General features: G+C 56.5%; 1 protein-coding gene across 1 annotated transcript in view; it reads left to right on the top strand.

Annotated features, from left to right (window-relative positions):
• The window catches only part of TMEM132E (transmembrane protein 132E), a 230,842-nt gene that overhangs the window by 165,100 nt on the left and 41,333 nt on the right, over window positions 1–24,409 (top strand). Inside the window, exon 2 of the mRNA XM_074974672.1 lies at window positions 22,102–23,008. Coding sequence (XP_074830773.1) covers window positions 22,102–23,008 — 907 coding nt within the window. The remainder of the gene's footprint in view (window positions 1–22,101; window positions 23,009–24,409) is intronic.

Genomic DNA, 24,409 nt, shown 5'->3' with positions numbered 1-24,409 from the left:
GATGCTGTTTTCCTAGGAGGCCACTGCAGTATTGCCAGAAAGCTGTCCTCCCCCTCCCCCCCACACACACTGCCCCCTGCAGGACACTGCAGCTGCTGCCCAGTGCTGCTGCAAATCGGTGTCGCCCCCTCCCAACGCACTGCCCCCTGCTGGACACTGCTGGGTGATGGAGAGGCTGGTAAATACCAGAATTGTTCTTCTACCTCTGTTTTGCTTTGGGGCAGGGGCCGTATTGTCCCATGGGTTTGTGAAGCTCTAGCCCACCTGAGTGGGGCCTTTGACCGCGCCCACAGTGATTCTAGCTACCCCAACAGAGCCCCTACAGGGAACAAGGGAGAAGGAGCCGGATTCGGCTCCTGGTGCATCATTACAGGGATTGGTTTGGTCGCGGGGTGAATCTGTGATAGTGGGGCTGCCCAGGTGTCCCTGCGGGCATCACTTGGCCCTCGGAGCAGTTCGAACTGATAGTGAGGGGGAGAGGACCCAGCTTGACTCACATATCCCTGCTTGGATTTGGGGGATGGCTGGTCAGCTGTTCCATGGCCCATTCAGCCCTCGGGCTTCCTACTGAAACTGTCGTGACCGTCCATCTGCACCACGATATCCCAGCACCCTATAGTGCGGGAGATCCAGGCTGGCACTGCAGAGCCCCGGGAAGCCATGCCACCCCCAGGGCATGTTTTTAAAGAGAGCTGTGGCCAGCCGCAGCCATGGATCTGTGGCCAATATAATAGGGTTATATTACGGTCTCTGTACTGACCACAGCCATCACGCCTGAGTTTCACAATGCCCGCAGGCATGGGACTCGGAGACTCCTGCCCAGACAAAGGCACCGCGACTGTAGGAGCTGAAGGAGAATCTCCATTAGCTGCAAGCAGGAGAGGGCCTTTGACACACAATAGTTATGCGGTTCTGATTCCATCCATCCCTGATCCCTCTCTTGATGCTATCCGCCTCTGCTCCCTCATCCTGGCTCTCAGCAGGGGAAATGCTGGAAGTGCTCTGGCAAATGCAGCCAGGCGGCCCTCCTCCCCAGGGAGAGCGAGAAAAGGCTTGATTGCTGTTGGGAATTAAATCGGGTCCCGCGTTGTCTTGGGCGTGATAGATGATGTGTTGCAGTCAGTGTAAGTGCCGCTCACGCAGCCCACCTGCGCTGATGTCCGGCGTCACCCCCTGATTGCACGGGGGCGTGGGGGGTGCTGTAATTAGAGGCATGGCTCTGGGAGAGGGGAGCACACTGACACTGGCATGGTACCAGCACAAGCCAGGAGGGGTAGGGTTCGAGGCCTGGCTCTGCTAGTGGCCTGCTGGGTGACTGTAGGCAAATCACTTCCCCACCATCTTGTGCCTCAATTTCCCCATCTGTAAAATGGGGATAATGACACTGACCTCGTTTGTAAAGTGCTTGGAAAGCCAAGTATGGAGAATGCTCGTGAAGTGCCTGGTGTTGTTATCATGGTCTGGGTCTAGTCTGAGAACCTGAGGGTCTGTCTGTATCCAGCAGCCTCAGCATAAAATCCCCTTGCTACTGGTCCCTCTCTGCCACAAGGGACACTTCCAATTGTCAGATGCCCTTTGGAAGCTCTAGTCCATAGTCTCCACAGGCTGGGTTGTTCAATGGACCCAGGAGATTTAGGCACTGCAATGGGAGTTGGGCACTTTCTTTACAAACCGCCAGCCCCTGCTGGCACCTCGTGACAGACACTTCAGTCTGTGCCATAAACCCTTAAGAGACTGTCTCTGTTCTGGGAAAGACAGAGAACAGCTGATTGAAGGAATAAATCTGCATGCAGTTAAGAGTCTGATGAGGGCTACTAATTATTAACGACACCCTGGTATAGAATCATGGGCATTAATAACGGGTAGGGCTCCGTGTCTGTCACGCAGGTCGTGGAAGTCACGGATTCCATGACTTTCCGCGACCTCCGTGACTTCTGCAGCGGTCAGTGTGGCTGACCCCAGGGCTGCCCAAGCAGCTGGCTCCGGGGATAGCCACACCGGCCATTGCTGGAGTGGCTCTGCAGCCAACCACTCGGGCGGCCCCAGGGCCAGCCGCACCAGCTGCTGCTGAAGGAGTCCCAGGGCCAGATACACCGGCTGCTGCTCGGGAAGCCCCAGGCAGCTGGGCCCAGGGACCACCCGAGCAGCGGTCCTTGGGGCAGCCGGAGCAGCCGCTGCTCCGTGGCCACTGGCAGCTGGTGCCGCTGGACCCCACCCCAGCAGCGCCCCCCCCTCCCCCGGGCGCCCTCCCAGCAGTGGCCCCACAGATTTAGTCAGATGTATTTATAGTATAAGGTCTCGGGCATGAATTTTTGTTTATTGCCCATGACCTGTCCATGACTTTTACGAAACATACCCGTGACTAAATCGTAACCTTAATAATGGGAAAGGCTGTTTGAGGCACAGCCCATGTGGGGCTAGATCTCATTGTTGGACTACTCCACATGGCACCTTCCAGCCCAGAAGCACTTAGAACTGGGGGGAAACTGAGGGCAACAGAATATCACAACCCTCCAGTGGGATTGGATCAAGGCAGGTGGCTACGCCAGATGCTGTTCTGGAGCAGTGGGAGCCTTAGCTCTGGTGTCCTGGCCAGATTCTAGCTTGTGCCTCTATCCTGGCCTGAAATGCCGACAGGGTCTAAATTGGCTACAGTATTTCTCCTAGTGCGGCGTGTCATGAGGCTGTTAAACAGCTGATGCGTTCCGCCCCAGAGCTAGCTGAACTATCTCAATCTCGCTATCTAACCTGGGAGGCTCTTGGGTCGGAAATATAAGTCACTTCCTGCATGGCTGGTGCTCCGTGTAGTTGGCAGGTTGCCCGGCTCTGGTTCAGGGGGTTCGGTATTTTGGACCCTGAGCCCCACAGCCCCCAGTTCAATGTGGGGTTTGAGTCTTTTGCACCCTCAACCTTTAAGGCCCCCAGAATTCAGCTCTGATGGGGGAGGGTGGTTTCACCCACAGAATCCCCACAATCCTCCTGTGATTTGGGGGCCAGCTCCCTGCCTCGGCCCCTCCTCCTCCCGGATGTCGGTCACGCCCGAGTGGCTTTCTCGGTGAGCCCGTTTGCTGGGAAGATAAATGAAGTGCCGTCCGGCCCCGCAGCGTGCTTGAAGCTGCCTGTGCTAATTGCTGGTGCCGAGCCGCTGATTTATGGCTCCGGCCTCCCAGCGAAGTTTGGCTCTTGCTCGCTCTCAGCCGCGCGACGGGGCAGGGCAGGTGGCCGGGCGGAGACGCGTGGCAGAAGGCCTGGGTGGGCAGACGATTCGAGCAGGGAGACATGGGGAGACCTGCCCCGGCGCGAACGGGCTGCTAAGATCGCCGGCTCGGTGACGCTATTTCCCCTGCTCAGATGCGCGGGTGAACGCAGCCAGTCGTTGGCAGGGCCCAGCGTGACCCCTGGGAAGGACAGCGCCGTGATGCTAGGTGGCTGGGCCAATGATTTTGCCAGGCCACCCGGGCTGGTCAGTCACCCCAGTTAGCTCGTCAGCGGGGAACACGACCCCATGAGCAGAGACAGCCTGCAGCCCCAATGAGTGCTTGCAACCGGTCTCCGGGGTGGGGTGGTGGGAGCTTAGTCCCTGGCAGTGCCCAGCTCCTGGCCACATGGGGGGCTGGGGCTGGGGCTGTCTGGTCAGGCTGCCCCATGACTGCTTTGGTCCCTGGGTGGTGGGAGCTCCAGCGGGGACAATGCACCTGTACATACAATGCATTACTGGGCAAAAAAGCAGAGAGAGGAAGGAAAGAGGCGTCCGCCAAGGAGGGGCCGGAATCCAGACCTCTCTTAATTTGTTCATGGCTCCTACAAATCAGAAGGAAAGTGTTGGACCCCTCTGAGCCACCCTGCCCTGCGTCAAGGACACGATACAGCTCTCCAGACCAGGGAGTGAATCGACCCCAGGGCTGGGTCCGGGTCTCCGGCAGCCCAGCTGCACCTGTCGTATGCCGCGTGTCAAAGTGCATAGAGAACAATTGTCTGTGGACAGCACCCCTGGTCCCCAACTTCCCCATGGCTGGGGGGTCAGGACTCTCATGAGCTATCTAGCCACTTAGGTGGGGCGGGATTTGGAGATAACTATCTATTTAGGGCCCCATCCCCATGGTATCTGAGCAGCGAATGCTCAGTTCGCTGCTCCCCCTGTCCAGGGTGGGTATATGGGGGTGGGGGAGAGGGGCTCGCTCATCCGGTGCGCTCTCGGCAGAGGCATGAGGGCAGAGCAGGGCAGCCGCCGGCATTGGCACGAGCCAGGCCTGGGAACATCTGCGCTTGCTGAGGGGCCTGTGATGAGACGCAGCGATAGCCCGCTCTGCGGCAGGCAGATAGCAAGAGCTTAATTAGCTCTGTCTTGCTAAGCTGGAGCCGCAGCAGCCGCCTGCCCTGATTACACAGTGAAGCATAGACGCTGGAAAAATTTCATTAGGCTCTCGCTCTCTTGCCAGGCTGGGGCTCCCCGCCCCCCATTACAGGGGTTCTTGGCTCCATGGCTGGAGAGCAGCTTAGCACAGCCTGCCCTGGGCCTTCGAAATCCCAGCATCTGGATTCAGGAGGTGGCCCAAGGGGTAAGCACCGGTGGGCCGGTAGGAGGGGGCTGGGGATGGCAGGGAAGGAGAAGCTGCCACTGGGGGCGCCAGCGAGGCCCTCTCAGCTGCTCCCCCTTCCTTCTCACCCACTGCTGCCCCTCAAATACAATGGGCCAGCACTCAGAGCTGGGGAGACCCGGGCTCTGCTGTGAGTCCCTGCGTGACCCTAGTGAGTCCGCAGGCCCCACTCCTCAAGGGAATCTTAAGTGCTTAACTCCCATGGACCAATGCGCTCAGGTCCCAGCTCCCCTTCTGTGCACTGGGGAGGCTAATTCTTCCCTTCCTGCGCTCTTGTCCATTTAGATGGTAAATGCTTCTGGGACGGGATGGTCTCTCGCGATGTATATGTACAGTGCCTGGCACCGGGGGACTCTGATCTCAGGCGCAGTCCCTAGGTGCTACTCTCGGGTACACAACAGTAACCCCCTGGAGGGCCCTGCTTCACAGGACCTTTCATTAAATAGAAATGGGCCCAGAGGAGCACAGGGTCGTCAGATCAGCTACCTTCCTCCAAAGACTGCAACTCGTGCCTGGGTTGAATTCGGCTCTGCATTCTCCAGCAGGGAGTGCAGTCTCCCGAGCCGCGGCTAGCTAATGATGAAGATGACATGGCAAAGTGGTAGAAGAGTCAGGCTCGGGGGGCTGCCAACGCTGTCTCTATCCATATGAATTCAGTGGATGCTGTCCGGCACAGAGAGACCTGTCCGAGCCCCCCCAGCTCCATAGCGTCTCGCTGTGTCCCACAGTGACACCGCCCGCCCCAGCAACAGTAATACACTCGTTCCTGTCAAAGGCAGCACGACTAGCGGTTAGAGCACGAGCGGGCTGGGATTCAGGACACCTGTTCCTGGATTTGCCACTTGGGCGAGTCACTTTGCCACCTGTCAAACGGGAGAACTGACGGGGACTTGCGAACGTGCTCTCGACTGGCCGGAAGCCCTCAGATGGACACACGCAATGTTGGGATGGGATTTAAAGCGCGACTTGCATCCAGGAGAGCGGCCCCCATTGTGCCTTAGCAGGCACCAAGCGTGATGCTGGAACGAGGTCAGCAGGGAACATTCTGCTGATGAGGAGTGTGGGGTGTATGGGGGTGTCAGAGCACCGCTAAATGCCTTCAAGACTATCTGGAGGGGCCAGATCCCCAGGCTCTGTTGACTTTAAGGGATCTATATCAATTTACACCAGCTGGGCTCTGGCCCTCAGTCCCTGCATTTGAGTGACTCAGAACTTTCCCAAAGTTTCCCTCCGACTCTGAAATTTGGTTCCAGAGCGGGTTGGTTCTTCTTTTTAGCCAAGCGGGAAGAAAATCCACGTCTCTGCTTTGCAGCTGGACAAGCACCGGGGGGGAAGAAAACAGCCACGACATTTTACGCTTGAAAAAGAAACCCAAAGCTTCTGTTGTTCTGACACTTGCAGGTTACAAGGGGCCCTGTTTGAAAACATCAAGCTCGGGAGGGTGTTTCATCCCGCAGGAGGGATGCGTGCGCTGCCTTGTTTGAAGGCAGCGGGTTTTGAAGTCACAAAGTGAGGAGCTGTTGTTGGTCATGCCCCAAACATGCTCAGCCTGCCGCTTGGCGTTCTGATTGAAAGGACGGGTCTGCTCGGAAATTGACCGGGCAAAAATAGCACCTTCTTACTCAGCAGATCTGGTCAGTCACAGCAGCTGATTGGAGTGATTAAAACAAGTGTTTACTGATTGGAATCACCATTAGCCCTGCCCAGCCGGCCCAGCGAGGGGAGATGGAGCTGGTTACTAACCCATGAGCCCTGCCCGGCCGGCCCAGCGATGGGAGAGGGAGCTGGATTCTCCCCGCATTAGCCCTGCCCGGCTGGCCCAGCGACGGGAGAGGAAGCTGGATTCTGTCCCTTGCTGTGGATCCTTGGCGCTGTTACCTTCCAGCCATAGAGGGAATGGGCCTGAAAGGCAGAGAATAGCCAGAGCGCCGTGCCCTCCACTCACTCCCCAACCCACCCCTACAGCAGGGCTGGGAGATGGCCCTGCTCTAGCTCCAAAGTGCCAGGGAAATCCTCTCCCAAGGGGATTCTCAGCAAGCGGACTCATCCCCCATTAATGCCCCTCTGCGTTGCTAGAGCAACAAGCAGGGACCTGAGCACCACTGAGAACCAGCCCCTCGGAGCCCAGGCAGAGCCAGTAGGGCTGGACCTCAGCATAGACCATCATTTTGGTTGTAGCTGGATGGGTGGAGGGGATGGGGGAAGGGGTGCTGGCAGCCAGATGGGCCCTGCTTTCTTGGTGCCATACAGCAAATTGGTATTTTTACACCCCCAGAAGCGATTCACATCTAATCTGTGTATCCATCCCCAGCTGCACCCCTCTCCCTATCTATGCTGCTCATGTCCCGAGTCACAAAAACCTTCCTGATCTTTTCAGCTCCCCTGCTGCAAATTCCCTGATCTTTGTCTGAATTGGATTTCCCAATTTTTCCCCTTTGCAGGGTCAGAATGACTCCGCCACTGATCTGCAGCCACCTCTGGGGTCATACTTAGCAGCTGTTCTGTGCCAGTGGCTCTGCACTAGAGGGTTTTCATGAGGCGGGAATTGGAGACTCCCTCCCCAACTGCTTGCTTTTTAACGGCCAAGGTTGGTCTGGATATCCACGGCCACAGGCCAGGTTGGGAAGAGAGCAGCTCTCAAACCAAGGCACTGACTCAGAGCAGAGAGCGCCTCCTACTGAATCCACACATGAGATCCACTTCCTGGACACTACAGTGCTAATAAACGATGGTCACATCAACACCACCCTATACCGGAAACCTACTGACCGCTATTCCTACCTACATGCCTCCAGCTTTCACCCAGACCACACCACACGATCCATCGTCTACAGCCAAGCTCTGCGATACAACCGCATTTGCTCCAACCCCTCAGACAGAGACAAACACCTACAAGATCTCTATCAAGCATTCTTACAACTACAATACCCACCTGTGGAAGTGAAGAAACAGATTGATAGAGCCAGAAGAGTTCCCAGAAGTCACCTACTACAGGACAGGCCTAACAAAGAAAATAACAGAACGCCACTAGCCGTCACCTTCAGCCCCCAACTAAAACCCCTCCAACGCATTATTAAGGATCTACAACCTATCCTGAAGGATGACCCAACACTCTCACAAATCTTGGGAGAAAGGCCAGTCCTTGCCTACAGACAGCCCCCCAACCTGAAGCGAATACTCACCAACAACCACATACCACACAACAGAACCACTAACCCAGGAACCTATCCTTGCAACAAAGCCCGTTGCCAACTGTGCCCACATATCTATTCAGAGAACACCATCACAGGGCCTAACAACATCAGCCACACTATCAGAGGCTCGTTCACCTGCACATCCACCAATGTGATATATGCCATCATGTGCCAGCAATGCCCCTCTGCCATGTACATTGGTCAAACTGGACAGTCTCTACGTAAAAGAATAAATGGACACAAATCAGATGTTAAGAATTATAACATTCATAAACCAGTCGGAGAACACTTCAATCTCTCTGGTCACGCAATCACAGACATGAGGGTCGCTATCTTACAGCAAAAAAACTTCAAATCCAGACTCCAGCGAGAAACTGCTGAATTGGAATTCATTTGCAAATTGGATACTATTAATTTGGGCTTGAATAGAGACTGGGAGTGGCTAAGTCATTATGCAAGGTAGCCTATCTCCCCTTGTTTTTTTCCTACAAACCCCCCCCCCCCCCAAGACGTTCTGGTTAAACTTGGATTATTGCTGTGCACATTGTAAGATGAGCTATTGCCAGCAGGAGAGTGAGTTTGTGTGTGTGGTTTTTGGAGGGTGTGTGTGTGGGGGGGGGGGTGAGAAAACCTGGATTAGTGCTGGAAATGACCCACCTTGATTATCATGCGCATTATAAAGAGAGGTTTCAAAGAGGGATGGGCTATTACCAGCAGGAGAGTGAGTTTGTATGTGTGTCTGTGTGTGTGTGGGGGGGGGGAAGAGTGAGAAAACCTTGATTTGTGCTGGAAATGGCCTTCCTTGATGATCACTTGATGATCACTTTAGATAAGCTGTTAGCAGCAGGAGAGTGGGGTGGGAGGAAGTTTTGTTTCATGGTCTCTGTGTGTATATAATGTCTTCTGCAGTTTCCACGATATGCTATGCATCCGATGAAGTGAGCTGTAGCTCACGAAAGCTCATGCTCAAATAAACTGGTTAGTCTCTAAGGTGCCACAAGTACTCCTTTTCTTTTTTCTTTTTACGAATACAGACTAACACGGCTGTTACTCTGAAACCTACTGAATCAGCAATCCCACGCCCTGCAGCCAAGCACAAGTGTTAGCAGGACCAGGCCCAATCCCAGAGCTCCCACTTGGGCCAAACTTGGTCCTTCAGTAACGGTGCTCAGCCTGTATACAGTGCTCAGCGGTCATTAACCATCACGCGTCACACACGTCAGTACAACACAGCTGTCCCTGTAAGTGACATCCACACCGTGATGGGGTGAAGCCTCTAGTAGAGCTGGGAGTGAGGGAGAGAGCCGATTGGCCTGTTGGGATGTCAATCACCCAGAGAGACGGGGGAGGGACTTCCCTTCCCTGCAAAGGGTTCTGGGTAGAGAAGCCCTCTATAAAAGTCCCTGGTGCCCAGATGGGAGGTGGGAAGAAGGGTTATGTGTAGGGGTTGGTTGGAGTTGATTTGTAGAAGGTCTTTGTGGAATCCTCACTTCTCTGTTGGCAAAATGTTCTGGTTCAGATCTGCCCCCCATCATGAGCCCCAGTTCACACAAGTCGATGCCCAGCCTGGCTTTGAAATCAGGGCTCCAACATGCAAACTGCTAAGCCGACCTCTGCACGGAGAAGCGTACGAATCAAACACCCATACACAGGCTGTGCTTCCACGCCCAGTCAGTGCTCCGCACTCACACGCAGCCCAGCAAAAGAAAGCTGACTTCAAATGGGAGCAGGTGCTGAGAAGGGCTACTCGGATGGGCAGAGGAATGGAGAACCTACCTTACGACAGGAGACTCAAGGAGCTTGGCTTGTTTAGCCTAGCAAAGCGAAGGCTGAGGGGAGCTGTGGTTACTTTAGGGAGCAAAAGGAGTTATTTAAGGTAGGGGCCAATGTTGGCACAAAAACGAATGGATATAAACTAGCCATCAATGAGTTTAGGCTGGAAATGAGATGAAGGTTTCTAATCATCAGAGGAGTGAAGTTCTGGAACAGCCTTTCAAGGGGAGCAGTGGGGGCAAAAACCTAACTTGTCTTAAGACTGCGCTTGATAAGTTTATGGAGGGGACCGTAGGATGGGACTGCGTACACTGGCATGGAGCTGATCTGCAACTGCTAGCCGCAAATCTCTCCAATGGCCAGAGACAGGACACTGGGTGGGGAGGGCTCTGTGTAACTACAGAGGATTCTTTCCCAGGTGTCTGGCTGGTGGGTCTCGCCCACATGCTCAGAGTCTAACTGATGGCCAGATTTGGGGTCAGGAAGCAATTTCCCCCCAGGTCAGACTGGCCGAGATCCGGGGGCAGTGCCACACAGGCCACTTCTAGGTTTGAACTAAAGCAAGTGGTAGATTCTCTGTCTTTAAATCCAGATTTGAGAATGTCAGTAACCCCGCCAGAGGTGAGGGGTCTATCACAGGAGTGGGTGAGGTTCTGCAGCTTGCAATGTGCAGGAGGTTAGACCAGCTGATCACGATGGTCCCTTCTGGCCTTAAAGTCTCTGAGTCCTGATTTAGAACTGGCCTGGCCCCTGGGCAAGGTCTGCTTGTCGCAGGCATGTTAGTAAACACAGTTCCTGCGCTCCCGTTAGCCGGGCTCATCAGAGCGGCTGCAGATGCTTCCCCAGATTTTCCCAGCGACATTTCGTTTTTAATTTGCTACGTTGAAACTGCCAGCCTTCATCCATATTCATACAGCTCCCGATGTGGATGAAGCTACAGGCTGCGCCAGCCCCCTCTCCGCCTACCCTCCACCCCTGCTGTGTGCCCTGTGCAAACCGGGGTGGAGTGTACAGGGGCCAGAGCTCAGATCTACAGCCAGGTTTTGTAGCTTGTGCTCTATTAAGCATCAGGGAGGAACATTCACCCCCGAAACTCAGAGGAGCTCTCTGTCTGTTACACAGCCCATCCAGCTGCAGTTTGTCAAAAATCACAAGTCAGGGCCCCCAAAATCATGAGATTGGCTTTAAAATTGTGAGATTTTTAAACTACTAAACTCCTTATTTGCCTTCTGGTTTCTGAGCCTTTCGAGGTCACGTTTTCCAGCTTTTCTCCCCGGCCACAAAGGAGCGAAACTTTCTCTCTTTTATTTAAATTAAAGCTGAGAGTCCCCTCTGATCACGTGACTCCAGGAGCTGGGGCTTTAAGAAAAATGCCAAATATGGTGAGAGTTGGCAACAGCGACCATTGGGAGCATAAAGGGGTAGCCCAGCAGCTGGATGGGACGAGGGATATATCGTCAGGTGTGGCCTTTTGTGTGTGATTGCCCCATGCCAACATGAGCCAGCAGGTAACAGAGCAAATCAGATCAAGCAATAGCCATGGGTATGTTAGCGGGGACTGGGAGAAGGGCTGGGAAAGATGGTCAGAGGCCTTGTACCACATGGTTCCTGGGTGCAGGGAAAGGAACTGGGAAGATGCATGGCAGGAAAGGAGAAGGCATGTGCCCTGTAAACCCGCAGTGCCACTGCTAAGGAGAGGACTGGGTCCCGCTGGGTCACTCATGCCCTGTCCTGGGCCACGCTCTGGGGATCTGAACACCCCTGCTGGAATCCAGCCACCTGCTGACTGGGATCTTGCTAGGGTGACTGGCCCAGGGGTCCCTGTGAGCAGGCCAGACCCAGCGTCCCTGTGTCAGAACAGGTGGGCCCATTTCAACCACTTGAAAGGGGGCAGGGCAGGAGGTGGGGGAGTGGCTGGGGCAGGCTGTGCCGGGGGGAGGGTGGCGCCAGGGAGGAGTGGAGCTGGCACCGGTGGCACAGCCCTGGAGTAAGGGGCCAGGTTCCCAGGAGGGTAGCGCGGGGGCCGATGCTCCAGAAGGGGAAGCAGAGCTGACTGGGAGGGGAAGCCTTGGACAAAGGGTGCTCAAAGGGGCTGTTTCTGGCTCTTCTGTTTGCTTACATTAGCTCAGGAAACCTTCTGGGTGTGGGAGTGTGTGCCTGGGAGCCGAGGTGGAGCCCATGCCCACTAGGTGGGAGCCTCGGGAGCAGGGCGTGCCGGCTTGGCGGGGACAGCGGGGAAGAGGAGGAGGGAGCTGGCCCAGCCTATTGCTGTGGTACCCGAAAGCTGGGGCTGAATGAACGAGGGCCCGCCCGTTTGCGTCATTGAATCTCTCCGGACGCTCCCCTGAAATCCTAGCACTCCCCTCTCCGGTGCCCACATTGGCACACGATTGCTGGCACTCCTGCGGGTTAATCATAGTCTATCAGGGTTGGAAGGGACCTCAGGAGGTCATCTAGTCCAACCCCCTGCTCAAAGCAGGACCAATCCCCAATTTTTGCCCCAGATCCCTGAATGGCCCCTTCAAGGATTGAACTCACAACCCTGGGTTTAGCAGGCCAATGCTCAAACCACTGAGCTATCCCTCCCCCCGGTTTGCACTGGAGGGTGGCGCTTCATTTGCAGAAATGCAGGGCTGTGAGAACACTAATCGCACCTGTTGCTTTGTTAAGCCTCTGACTGCCAGAAGCCGGGACTGGGTGGCAGGGGATGGATCACTCGCTATCTGCCCTGTTCTGCTCATTCTCTCTGAAGCATCCGGCACTGGCCACTGTCGGGAGATGGGACATGGGGCTGGTTGGAAACCCAATATGGCCGTTCTTACGCTCCCAGTCTTGATTGTTAACCCCACATGGATACGTTTTGGGGGCACAAGCAATGAAAGCATCCCCCCACTGCCCCAACATCTGGGCTGGGTCTACAATAGACTTGAATTCCCATCATCTCTCCCACAGCTCAGCTCTGCCCCTGGAAGGAACACAAGGATTCCTGGTGTAGATCAGCTGACTCCATGCCACCAACCCCCTCCCCCCCACCCGGGCAGGTCTAAATGACAGCCCTATTCCTGTTTGTTGTTTGTATTGCCGTAGTGCCTGGAGAAGATCACACTGGTCCATAGAGTTGTATAGAGACCCGATGTACAGCCTGACCGACCCAGATACCCCTATACTGAGCCCAGCCATGTCAGATGAAAGCATTTCAGTCCTCAGGGGCCTGAACTGTTTGGTGCCACGAACAGAGAACAGGAGTGTGCCCAAGTGCCCAGGAGAGACCTGGGTGCCACCAATGCCCAAGGCCCGTGAAATGGGGAGGGGTTTGATTAGGTGAGACACGCCCAGCTGATCTCAGCCGGCCAACGAGCTGCAGGGGAAGGCGAAAAGAAGGCCAATGGCATATTGGGCTGCATTAGTAGGAGCATTGCCAGCAGATCGAGGGAAGTGATTATTCCCCTCTGTTTGACACTGGTGAGGCCACACCTGGAGTACTGTGTCCAGTTTTGGTCCCCCCACTACAGAAGGGTTGTGGACAAATTGGAGAGAGTCCAGTGGAGAGCAACGAAAATGGTCAGGGCGCTGGGGCACACGACTTACGAGGAGAGGCTGAGGGAACTGGGGTTATTTAGTCTGCAGAAGCGAAGAGTGAGGGGGGATTTGATAGCAGCCTTCAACTACCTGAAGGGGGGTTCCAAAGGGGATGGAGCTCGGCTGTTCTCAGTGGTGGCAGGTGACAGAACAAGGAGCAATGGTCTCAAGTTGCAGTGGGGGAGGTCTAGGTTGGATATTAGGAAACACTATTTCACGAGGAGGGTGGTGAAACACTGGAATGCGTTACCTAGGGAGGTGGTGGAATCTCCTTCCTTAGAGGTTTTTAAGGCCCAGCTTGACAAATCCCTGGCTGGGATGATTTAGTTGGTGTTGGTCCTGCTTTGAGCAGGGGGTTGGACGAGGTGACCTCCTGAGGTCTCTTCCAACCCTAATCTTCTATGATTCTATGATCTCAGCAGGTCAACCAGCTGCAGGGGAAGGCGAAACCCCCGCAAAGTCCCTGCTGATCTGAGCTGGGGGAAAATTCCTTCCCGGCCCCCAGTCTGGTGATCAGTGAGCATGCGAGCAAGGCCCACCAGCCAGGCAGCTCAAAGAGGATTGGCTGTGCCCGCTCCAGGCACCAGCCCGCCCTGCCCGGTGTCCCGTCTCCGGCTGTGGCCAAGCTCTGATGCGTGTGAGGAAGGAGATAAAACACCCCCACCACAAACGGGGAACTCAGAGCCAGCCCCTGCCCCCAAGAGATTGCCGTGGTCTTGGCATTTCAGCCAGTTCAGATAACGGCTGGGGTGTGACACTGTTCAGGGGGGGCAAATGCCATAAGGGGATTAAATATGAAATGAATCGGTGATGCTGAACATTCAGGAGACAGAGAAAGGGCTAATCAGAGACTCCTGGGTCTTGTAATAGCTCGTTATTCAGCTGCTGTAGAATCCAGCATGGGGGTCAAAATGCTAGTCGTTGCCTGGGGCCTGTAGGCTGGCCTCTGGGCCACGTTCTCCGTTGCTCCATTCCCGTGCTCGCAGCAGGGACAGAGAGGGTACAGAGTACGGTGGTTTTAAATCCCTGTGGCCTCGAGACATGCAGGCCCGGCCTGGCCCCTGGCGTAAATCAGCGCGGCCTCAGAGCTGCTCCTCATGGCTCCCTATAGGCCCTGGAAAAGAGCACAACCCTAGTGCCCTGCAATCTGAACACCCCCCACCGATTTATCCCCATGCTAACATAGGAGTGGTGTTATATGCCAGCAACACACCTGCCCACTTCAAGGCCTCTTTACAGAGCATAAACACGCAAGAACACAGCTGAGAGCCAGGCCTGTTTCCCACGATTGCTACCGCTGCGTCAGCCCCCACTGTCGGAGAGATGGGGGGACTCTGCTGTGCCCAGAAAGCCTTAGAGACCCAGGGCTGTACGTGGACCCACAGATGGAGACTGAATAATTCAGCATCTTTGATTGTCGGGTCCTTCTTCCTGCAGTGGGGAGCAGGACAGATCGGCTGCTTTGGAAGTGAATCGCTCCAGATCCCCAGCAGGTGTAAATTGGCATCGCTCCATCGAAGCCAACAGACCTTGGCCAATTTGCACCAGTCAGGCCCCCAGCCAGGTGCATTTCAAGAGGCTGCATGCACCAGGGCTGTCTGGCTCCCAGTGGGGTGAACTATAGGGGTGCAGACCGAGGTGCTGGAGATGAGAGAGGGGGTGGCGAGAGCTGAGGAACACAGCCTGCTACACTGACCCGGAGTATGAGAGAGAGTGGCGGGGTTAAATGAACATCGGGGAGGTGGGGATAGAGGGAAGGAAGGACTCGACTGGGTAATCAACAGGTCAAGAGGCAAACACTAGGGCCAGCCTGCATGATTTGATGGCCAGTCATAACACTGTCTGCAGCTGTGTCAGTCTCAGCATGTGAGAGACACAAGGTGGGCCAGGTGAAAGAGACACTGGCCATTATGCACCGGGCTGAGATGCCCCCAGGGGGACCAGCACCTGCCTTTGGCGCTGGCTGGGGCATGGGACCAGATGCTGCCAAGAGCTCGGCACAGTGGTGAACGTTGCCCCAGGAGAGGGGTGAGCAGATTCCGGTCTCCTGGGCACTGCCAGAGTCAGGGACGTCATGAGGGTGGTTTATACCAGCTGGGGACCTGGCCCAGACTCCTGGAGTGCCCCGCTGCTAACCCCACCCATCTCAGTCCGCCTGCTGTCCTCTGTCAGTGGTCACTCGGTGTGACAGTGCTACACCGTAATGACACACAGTGAGTTCCCTTCCTCGGCACGTGTTGTAATTCTAGCAGAAGACAAGATCGTGTTTGCCTGTCGATTCAGTTGTCCTTATACCTAGGATTAGAAGGATTAGATACTGATTGGTAAATGTCAGTAAATGTCAATTTAACCACAGGCCAGCCAAGGAAAAAATATTTCCCTCCCTGCTCAGCGAAATTTACAAAGAGGCAAACTAAGAAAAAAGCTACTTGAGAACTTAGGAGAGTTTGATTTGTTTCCTTTCTATATTTTGACCAGAGAGGTTGACAATTTGTGTTTTACCAGTTATAAATCTCTGCATGGAATCTCAGATATCGACTGTCATTAAATATTTTGATTGTCTGACCTCCCTCTGCCCTCATCATTTTGTACAGCTGTGAACATTTAAACTGATAAAAATCTCACAAATGTCTCCAAAGAAAGCTCAAAATTGTCCATTGAAATGACGAAAATATAAAAATCTAATTTTGCCACGCCTAAACCAGCCCCTTGGCATTCCTTATTGGGCATGCTCTCATTAAAAAGCCACTCTCTCCAGCGCTCCTCAGCGCTGGATTCCCCAGGCCTCAGTGCCAGCAATTAGATCTCGGCACCTAACAGGCACCCAGCTTATGGAGATCTTCTGAAAATCCATCCCTAGATGGCTACAGCTTTCTTTTCCTTGTGACATAACATTTGCTGCACTGGGACGAAACTCAGTTTGCGACGGTGGGAATTCCTGGGATCACTGTGTTTCCTTATTTTGAAGATGCCCCCCACATTTGAACTTATTCCATTTGTCTGGTGTCAGCTGCATTTGTGGATTTTTCAGAAATAAGTGCACATGGCGGGCACAGTTAGTTTGTTCGTTGCTTCCCTTAAGGCCTGGGATGTGTATTGTCTTGGCTGGCTATTTTGAATTTGTCAAGCCAGGCACGTCTCTCAATTTGACATTAGTCCTGGTGGAAGCAGGAACTGGCTCGTTTGAGTTTCCCTTACTAGCTGTTTAATCAACAGGCAGCGATATTGGCAAGATCTTCATTACCAGCTAATTGTCCAATGGCCTGCTCTTTAATTCCCTGGTTCGAGACCCAGGGAAGGAAGGAAGGAAGCTGAGTAGATTTAGAATCATTGCTGGTTCCATTCCTTTGTGTGTTAATTAATGGGTCCATTTCTCCCCAGACAGACTGGTAAGGGCCTGTCTTCATGTCCTTAATTCTAACCCCTCTGACCTCAGGAGCGCAGTGTCCTGAATGGTGGCCCTGATCTGTTGCCCTGCTGGGCTCCACAGACCTTTTGTGTTATCTTGGCCCCTGGGTTTCATTAATGAGAGTTGGTCTGGCCGAATTTTGCTGATTCACACCAGTGAGGATGTAGTTCAAGGATACAAAAGGTAGAAAGCAAACAGGTCCCCTCAGGAGGGGCAGCAAAGACACGCTGCCCACCCACCAGGATTTACCCCAGTATCTGCTGGGTAAGTGGGCTGGGCCTGCTCCACTCTTCATCCTCTGCTGAGGTGGGGTTGGAGGGTCCTCCACAGCAGCGGGGCTGGGTCTTAACACCCTGTTGAGATGCTTGGGGCAGTTCCCACCCCTGCCCAGAGCAATTGTCTCAGGCTCTCTGCAGACTCAGGCAGAAGTTGCTGTGTTGGTTACTCTTGAGTCACGTTTTTGAGCTTTTTACCACCATTTCCCAGGCTAGGAACTGACCTTGTTTTTTTAATTGGAAGCTAAAAGTCTGGTGTGATCACAGGACTCTGGAACCTGGAACCCTAAGAACTGGCCTATTGGGCCTATGATTTAAACTGGTCCTGTTTCCCCCCTCCAACTGAGTCATGGTGATACTGGGGTGGGCCAGGCCCCAGGTACTAGCATTCCCAGTTCACACCAGTCCCCTCTCCTCATGAACCTTTGCCGTGTGTGTGTGCGTTTGCGTACGGGCTCTCCGAGGTCAACGGGAGGCTGTCCTTTCATTCCCATCCCTCCAGCATGAAACAACCACTCCGTTCCTTCCCTCATTCAAAGGGAGGCAGCTTCCAGTCTGTGCCTCATCCAGGGAGAAAATACGGCCGGGGCCAGCGAAACAGAAATCAGAGGGAGTGGGCAGGGCTGTGCGGTGGTCCGCCCTCCGGAATGCTGCTCCCAGCGGCAGGACCCGATATGCAGCGAGCTGAGGCGAGTTTCCGGGGGCAGAACCGCATGGTTTGCAGCAGGAGATTGATTTTCCAGAGTCGGAAATTTTGCAGGAACAATTCTTTGTGCCCTTTTCCCAGTTGTTAGTGCAGGTGGACGATCGCTGCTGCAATTACTGTAATGTCCGTCTGCATGCCAGCATTTCCAGGAACGGCACCTCACCCTGCATCCTTGGTGCATTAGCTCGTCGCCGTGGCACTGCAGGGCGCTGGGGGTTCGTTAGCTCGGCGCCGTGGCACTGCAGGGCGCTGGGGGTTAGCTCGGTGCCGTGGCACCACAGAGCTCCATGTGGATTTAGGTCACTCTGTGACCCTGCCAGGTTAAGGGCCCCCCCCCTCCTCGCTCTGCCAATGCCCCTCAGTCCTGACCTGCAGCCTCTCTGCTCTGCCAGCTCTGCCCACTCACCTTGAGCTCATCGCACACGGTCCAGCAGTGACGTTCCCTTAGCGTCCATCGGGACAGACTGCCAGTGTCCTGCACCGTCCGGGACACACCTGGTGGACTGAAGAGGAACGTTGTTGAATTTGAGTTTATCCATCTGGGGTCCGTGGGGTTGCAAGTGCAGTGGGGTGTGTTAGGGTGGCAGCATATGGAGCTTGTCTAGGAGGAGGGAGATTCTAATGGACGTCCTCTATTGACGGCCCTTTGTACCCACGCAACCCACCCGAGGTGCCCATATACGAGCATATACCAGAGAGCAGCAGAAGACAGGAGTTTTAGGAAGATAGCCTGGTTTTAAAGAGGCTCAGGGACTTCTCCCTGATCCAGCAAACGCAGAGGAGAAGCCCTGAGCCACGGAGGTCCCAATCCTTAGCGAAGGGTTGGCAGGACAGGAGAGGCCCCACAAGCCTGGGGGCTTGCTCTGAGCTGAAGCCTTGATTAAGTGAAAAGCACAAGCAAACCCCATGAGTGGGGCGTGGAAGGACTGCTCCTGCCAGATCCCACCTTGGGCTGGGGTGACCAGCATGTACGTGGGTTCTCTGACGGGCTTTAATGCCGTCTCGCTAGTGTTTCTCCCTGAAGAGTATCTAGGCTCGCTTAGAAAGAGTTGTGGTAGCTTGTCCCTGCGGGCAGTCCCGCTTGAGCCGGCTCGGAGGAGAAAGCAAGCAGGCCTGCTTGGGCAGACAGCCTTTTCCTGGGGATAACACCTTGGTGGCCGAGAGCTCTCCGGCCTGGAGGGAGGGAGAGAGATGCGGGTCTCCGCCCAAGAGCGGTGACAGCTAAGGGGGCCAGTGGCGTGAGCACGGCTGCTCTTGCTGGACCACGGATGGGGTGACGCAGGTGCAGTTGCCCGGAGCTGTGACTAACGTGGTGGCAGTGTTTGTGGGCTGTGTGATCGCATGGATTGTGGAGGGGCCAGCCGCCATGAAAGCCGGTTACCTAGAAGGGAAAAGCCCAGGGTAACGTCTCCACGGTCTCCGGGGGCCGGGGACAGCAGAGACGGGGAAATGCGTTATGACCAGCAGAAGCAATACGGGCTGGTTGAGCTGTGCGGACAGAGGCAGCTCGGCACTGGGGACTGGTTGGAATCGCAGCCGGGCGAGTGGCTGGGTACGAAGAGGGGGGCCAGGTTCCCAGGGAGCCTCCAGCCTGGTCTCAGAGCCAACGCCCTGGAGGGAAGCAGGGAAGAGGTTGAAAGAGGCAGGGAGCTGGGAAGCCTGGAAATACCGCAGGGAGAAGGGAGGGAGTTGTGGGTCTCTGCCTGAGAAACCTACAGCACCCAGCACAGTGGGGTTGTGTCTATGGGGTCTGGCAGCTGGAAGGATGAGGGCCTTGCTGGATCCCTGAGGTGCCCTGAACGGTGACACCCATGACCAGAACTCCTTGCCTGGCATTGGGGCTGATGCCTTAGCCCCCTCCCTCTCCAGGCTGCCGAGCTCTCTCCAGGGTGCTGCTCGGAGCCGGGACCTGGGTCCAGGAGCCGTGTTCCCAGGTGCTGCAGAGTGAGCTCACCGCAGGGCGGTGGGGCTGGACTGCCTCGTGGAGACTCCAATCTCCCCATCGCTAAGGGAATAGCCATCCCCCCCAGTGGAGCCGAGCCTGCTGGACCCCTCCTCCCCCATTCCCTGGCTGGGGAATTAGCTCCCCAGTTCGAGCTTTCACTTGAAAAACCACAGCAGGCCCGCACCTCCGCCAGTGTGAAGCAGCCCCACCCATCCCAGCTGATTTCAATGGCGCTACCTGGATTTATACTCCCTGACAGACCTCGCCTTCTGTGCCTCCCCTTCACGGTTGGGCAAGCCTGAAAGCATGTCCTGGTGCCGCGACATCTGCCTGAGTCTGCAGGCAGCCTCCCCAGCAGCTTGGCAGGCGGGTCAGAAATTCGCGGCCCTCGGAGGACACCGATTTGTCGCCGTGGAAGCGGTTCGTGGTTCGACTTTGTTACAAGTTTGTCAGAGCCCAGACAGGCTGTCCGAAACGTGCTTGATTTCCCTGCCAGCTTGCTCACCTGGCTCCAGCGGCCTGCCTGGTGGGCTGACAGAGTCTGGGAGCACCGGTTCCCTAGCTCCAAGATTCCCAGGATTCCCAGGGCTTCTACACCCCCAGCCCAGTCAAGGTTTCCACGGTCCCAGCTCCCTGTCAGCAGGCAGGATGCTGGGGAGCCTGGAAGCCCTGGGAGGGCTGGCTCCTCCGCAACCCCAGCTCCCGGCGTCCTCTGCTCCATTCCATTTTGCGGAGAATTCTGAAGTTTTTTTATTTCTTTCCAAATCGGAAGGAAACCAGGTTTTGCAATATCAAAATCCTCCTGCCAAACTGCACCGCCTTTCTCCACCCAGCTGCAGTTCGAACTGCTCCTCTCATCGAACTGCTCCTCTCGTCGATGGGGGCGTTACCTCTGAAACCTACCGATGTCCATTTAAAGGATCACATTGCTCTCTGTCGCACTGCTGCCCAGTTTGGCAGTTCCTGCGCTTCTCCCACAAATCCAAACTGCCTCAGCCCACCTCCTCTAGTGCCCAACCCCCACACTGCCCCTTCCCCATCTGCCCAACCCCCCAGCTGCCTTCTGACAACTCCCACACTGCAGCTTGGAGCTGCCAGCGCCACCCATGGACCCCTCACAGTGGGAAAGGGAAGATCAGTGCAAAGCAAATTGCCTCGCAGATCAAAGGAACACTGTCAGGGGCTGTTGGGCTGAGCGTGCTGTTTATTTACATAGTTGCTTCATTAAAAACTCCTCTAATTTAAGCAAAGTTTCCCCCGAATCCCTAGTCTGCCAGAGGCGGCGGGATCCAGGGGCCTGCTGCAGAATTTAGATCTAGCTCCCCACCGAATTGACGGGGCCTTCTTGTTCTTTAGCTTGCAGCAGCACTTAGCAGCCCCAGCCATGGACCACAACTCCATTGTGCTGGGTGCTGTACGTTATTTATTAGGAGTATTACGGTAATGCCTAACAGCTCGAATCGCGGACCAGGGTCCCCTTGTGCTGGGTGCTGTACGTTATTTATTAGGAATATTACGGTAACGCCGAGCAGCCTGAGTCAGGGGCCAGGATCCCATTCTGGGGTGCTGTAGAAATCCAATCTTGATTACCAGTCTGATTCCCCACCCTATCCAAATTCATAACTGCATTTTCATTCTGTGTCTCTGGGGGGTTGTCTGGCAAAATCTGGGGGCTCTGAACCAGCCCTGGTGGAGATCGGCATCTCCCCGAATGGGCCCCAGTCTCTCCTTGTGGTTTTCCGAATGCAGTTTTGCCACGGTTTATCTCCCAGCCGGTGTGTCCCCGCGGTGTCCAGTGTGTTTCCTCCCAGAGCCCGCGCTGAGACCTGGGGCGCGGAGCTCTGGCGGTGAAGAGCGGAGTTTGGGAATCAGTGTGGGAGCTTTTTCATCTCCCCCAATAAAAAACATGTGAACACACACGCTCACGACTCCCCTGTCCCCACAGCAAACTGCCCCGTGCTGTCAATGGTCTGATGGACCGGGCCATTTGCCAGGGGGTCGGCTGGCATGATAAAACTGGCCAGTGGCTTATAGACAGTGACAAACCGCGGAGGGTCTCCCGGGAGGGTCCCCGTGCCGCAGGGGGTTGCACAGATATTCAGCACTTCAGGGGCTCCTGGAGCTGGGACTCCAGGGGATTGTACAGGTATCGTACTGAGGGGATCCCATTCGCTGGGCCCTTCAGAGCTTTGCCTCTGTGCCCTGGATGCTAGTGCTGGAGGTGCCCCATGGCAGCGCTCCCTTCGCCACACAGACTGCAGGGGGGGTATAAACTCTGCATGGAATCCAGCAGAGATGGCAGGCTGGCTCCTGAGCTGGTGTCCGTCTGTGCCTCGGTTTGCCCATCTGTACAATGGGGATAATGATACCGGCCTCCTTTGTAAAGCACTTTGCGATTGGTGGATGAAAGGTGCGGTCACAGTGCTGCTGACAGCGTGGGGGTGTGTGAGGGAGACACGGGGGTACGTGGCGGGTGCAGGACAGTGGTAGAGGCTGGCAGCAGGGGTGGGTGAGAGGCAGCGGGGGCAGCTGGGCCCATTGGCTGCTGGGGGGCGGCAATGCACGGGGCGCTCAGCACTCTGTCCTGTCCCTAACCCACCCTGTTCTCTGTCCCGTTTCCAGCCCAGGGAAAGGTGCCGGCGCCCAGCTCGGAGCCCCCGGAGCCCTGGCCCCCCGCAGCGGCTGTGACCCTGCCTGTGAGCTACCGCCTCTCCAACACCCGCCTGGCCTTCTTCCTGAAGGAGACGGGGGTGGGGCCGGGGGGGAACGCCAGCGCCCCCCTGCAGCGCTCTGAGCCCTTCGTCGTCTTCCAGACCAAGGAGCTGCCCATCCTCAACGTCTCGCTGGGGCCCTTCAGCACCGGGCTGGTCCTGCCCAAGGAGCAGCTCCAGCCCTCCAGCACCTTGGAGATCCCCGACCGCCTCACCGTCAACTGGAAGGTGCGAGCCTTCATCATCCAGCCGCGGGTGCTGGCCAGCCAGCCCGTGGTCCAGGTGCTCTTCTACGTGGCGGGCCGGGACTGGGACGACTTCGACGTGACCGACCGGCTGCCCTGTGTCCGGCTGCACGCCTTCCGCGAGGCCCGCGAGATCAAGAGCTCCTGCCGCCTGCAGGGCAGCCTGGCCACCTGCCTGGTGCAGGCCGAGCTGCCCCACGCCTGGTTCGGCCCCTCGGCCGTGCCCCTGGGCAGGAGGAAGGCGCCGGAGGCCCTGGACCTGAGCGGCGAGAGCCAGCAGGCCGAGCTGTACTACACGCTGCACGCGCCCGACGGGGCCGGGGAGTGCCCCGGAGAGACGTCCCCGCGCCGGGGGGGCGGCACTGCCCGGACCGAGGGCCCCACGCAGCACCCCCTGCTGCGCATTGGCAGCATCAGCCTCTTCCCGCCCCCGCCCACCCAGCTGATGCAGGAGCACCGGCTGGACGGCAACATCTTTATCCGCCTGCCGGACAAGCCCCTCAAGCCGGGCGAAGTGCTCAGCATCTTCCTCTACCTACTGGCCAACTCCACCGTGGAGCACTTCACGCTCAGGTACGTCCGCGTGGCCAGGGAAGAGCACGCTGACCACTCCTCTGCAGCCACGGACTGAGCGCCGAGCCGACGCTCCAGCCTGCCGCTAGGAGGCGCTGTGCTTGCGCGCAGTGCTTGCCCTGAGCGGCTGGGAAATTGCTGCCATGGCCCACCCCAGAGCGGGCTGCATTTCAGCAGCCAGGGCAGTGAGCTCTCCCAGGTTTGGAAAGGCGTTTGAGGTGCCTAACTCCCATGGGTTAGGAGGCTGGATGGGTTCGGGGGGTGGATGGGGGCGTGGGGTGCTGCAGGAGAGGGGAGTGGGGGTGGAGCTGTGGGGTCCAGAGTGGGCGTGGCCAGAGAGTGCTGCAGTGGGTGGGTGGGTGCTGGAGGGGGCGGGGTGGCAGAGCAGTAAGGCACTGGAGGGGAAGGGTGGGCAGGGCTTTAGGAGGCTGGCAGGGGGGGGACGGGGACTGGGGACGGGGCCTGCATACACGGCCGGCTGCCCAGGGCATACAGCCCATGCGGTGGAGGGGAGGGGGAGCTGGCACTGGGACGGGGAGAGGGACTGATCATAGCGGGGCGGGCAGCCACGTGGGCAGGGTGATGGGCAAGCAGGGTGGCTGTATGGTGGAGGATTGGGACCAGCTGCTGGCAGGAGGGTGTGGATAGGGGTGGAGGGTGAAGATCCATTTAGTCTAGACTCAGAACAGGACCCTGCCGTGCACGGAGCAGTCCTGGTCATCCTGCAAGGCGCTGAGCACCCTCCCGCAGCCCCCTCAGGGGAGCGCTCAGCATCTGGCACATGGAGCCCAGGCATGCTGGCATCACGCCCTTCCCTAGTCCCGGAACGGGCATCACACTTCCTGGCTTCCTTCCCAGCCAGTCCGAGCCTGGAGTTCCTGCCCTGCCCACTCTCCCTTCAGCAGCACCCTTGGGGGGCCCCGCCACCACGCCTGCCCTGGTCTGGGTTCAGCGCTTGGGAAAGAGAAGGATTTGTGGCCTCATCGACCTGGAGAGCCGTGCCTTGCTAGCCAGGCCTGGATCCCGAGACCGCACAGCTGACGTCCCTTAGCCCTGTCCTGCAGCTTCCCGCTATCCCCCACCCCTCCCAGTCCCAGATCTGCCAGGGCCCCTCCTTCCTTACCCCCGGCCCCCTGCCATGCCAGCCCTGAGCCAGGCCTGCCCATCATGCCCCGATACACCATTGTGCTTGGAGACTGCCTTGGAATTGGGTTCCAGACAGACATGGCACCACAGAGCTATGGAAAAGCATAAGCCAGGTGCCCAGAGCCCTGTGGTGACAGCTCCTGGTTCACTGAGCCCTTGATTCGAGCCCGAACTTTGATCCCTCTCTTTGGTATCCCACTGATGTAATGGTACAAAGACGGGCACGGCTGGTCAGGGCATTTGTAAACGAAAGAG

This window comes from Natator depressus, chromosome 17, assembly GCF_965152275.1.
Source record: "Natator depressus isolate rNatDep1 chromosome 17, rNatDep2.hap1, whole genome shotgun sequence".
Classification (NCBI taxonomy): Eukaryota; Metazoa; Chordata; order Testudines; family Cheloniidae; genus Natator; species Natator depressus.
The sequence above is the reverse complement of the archived record's forward strand: the minus strand, read 5'-3'. Positions and strand labels throughout refer to the sequence as shown.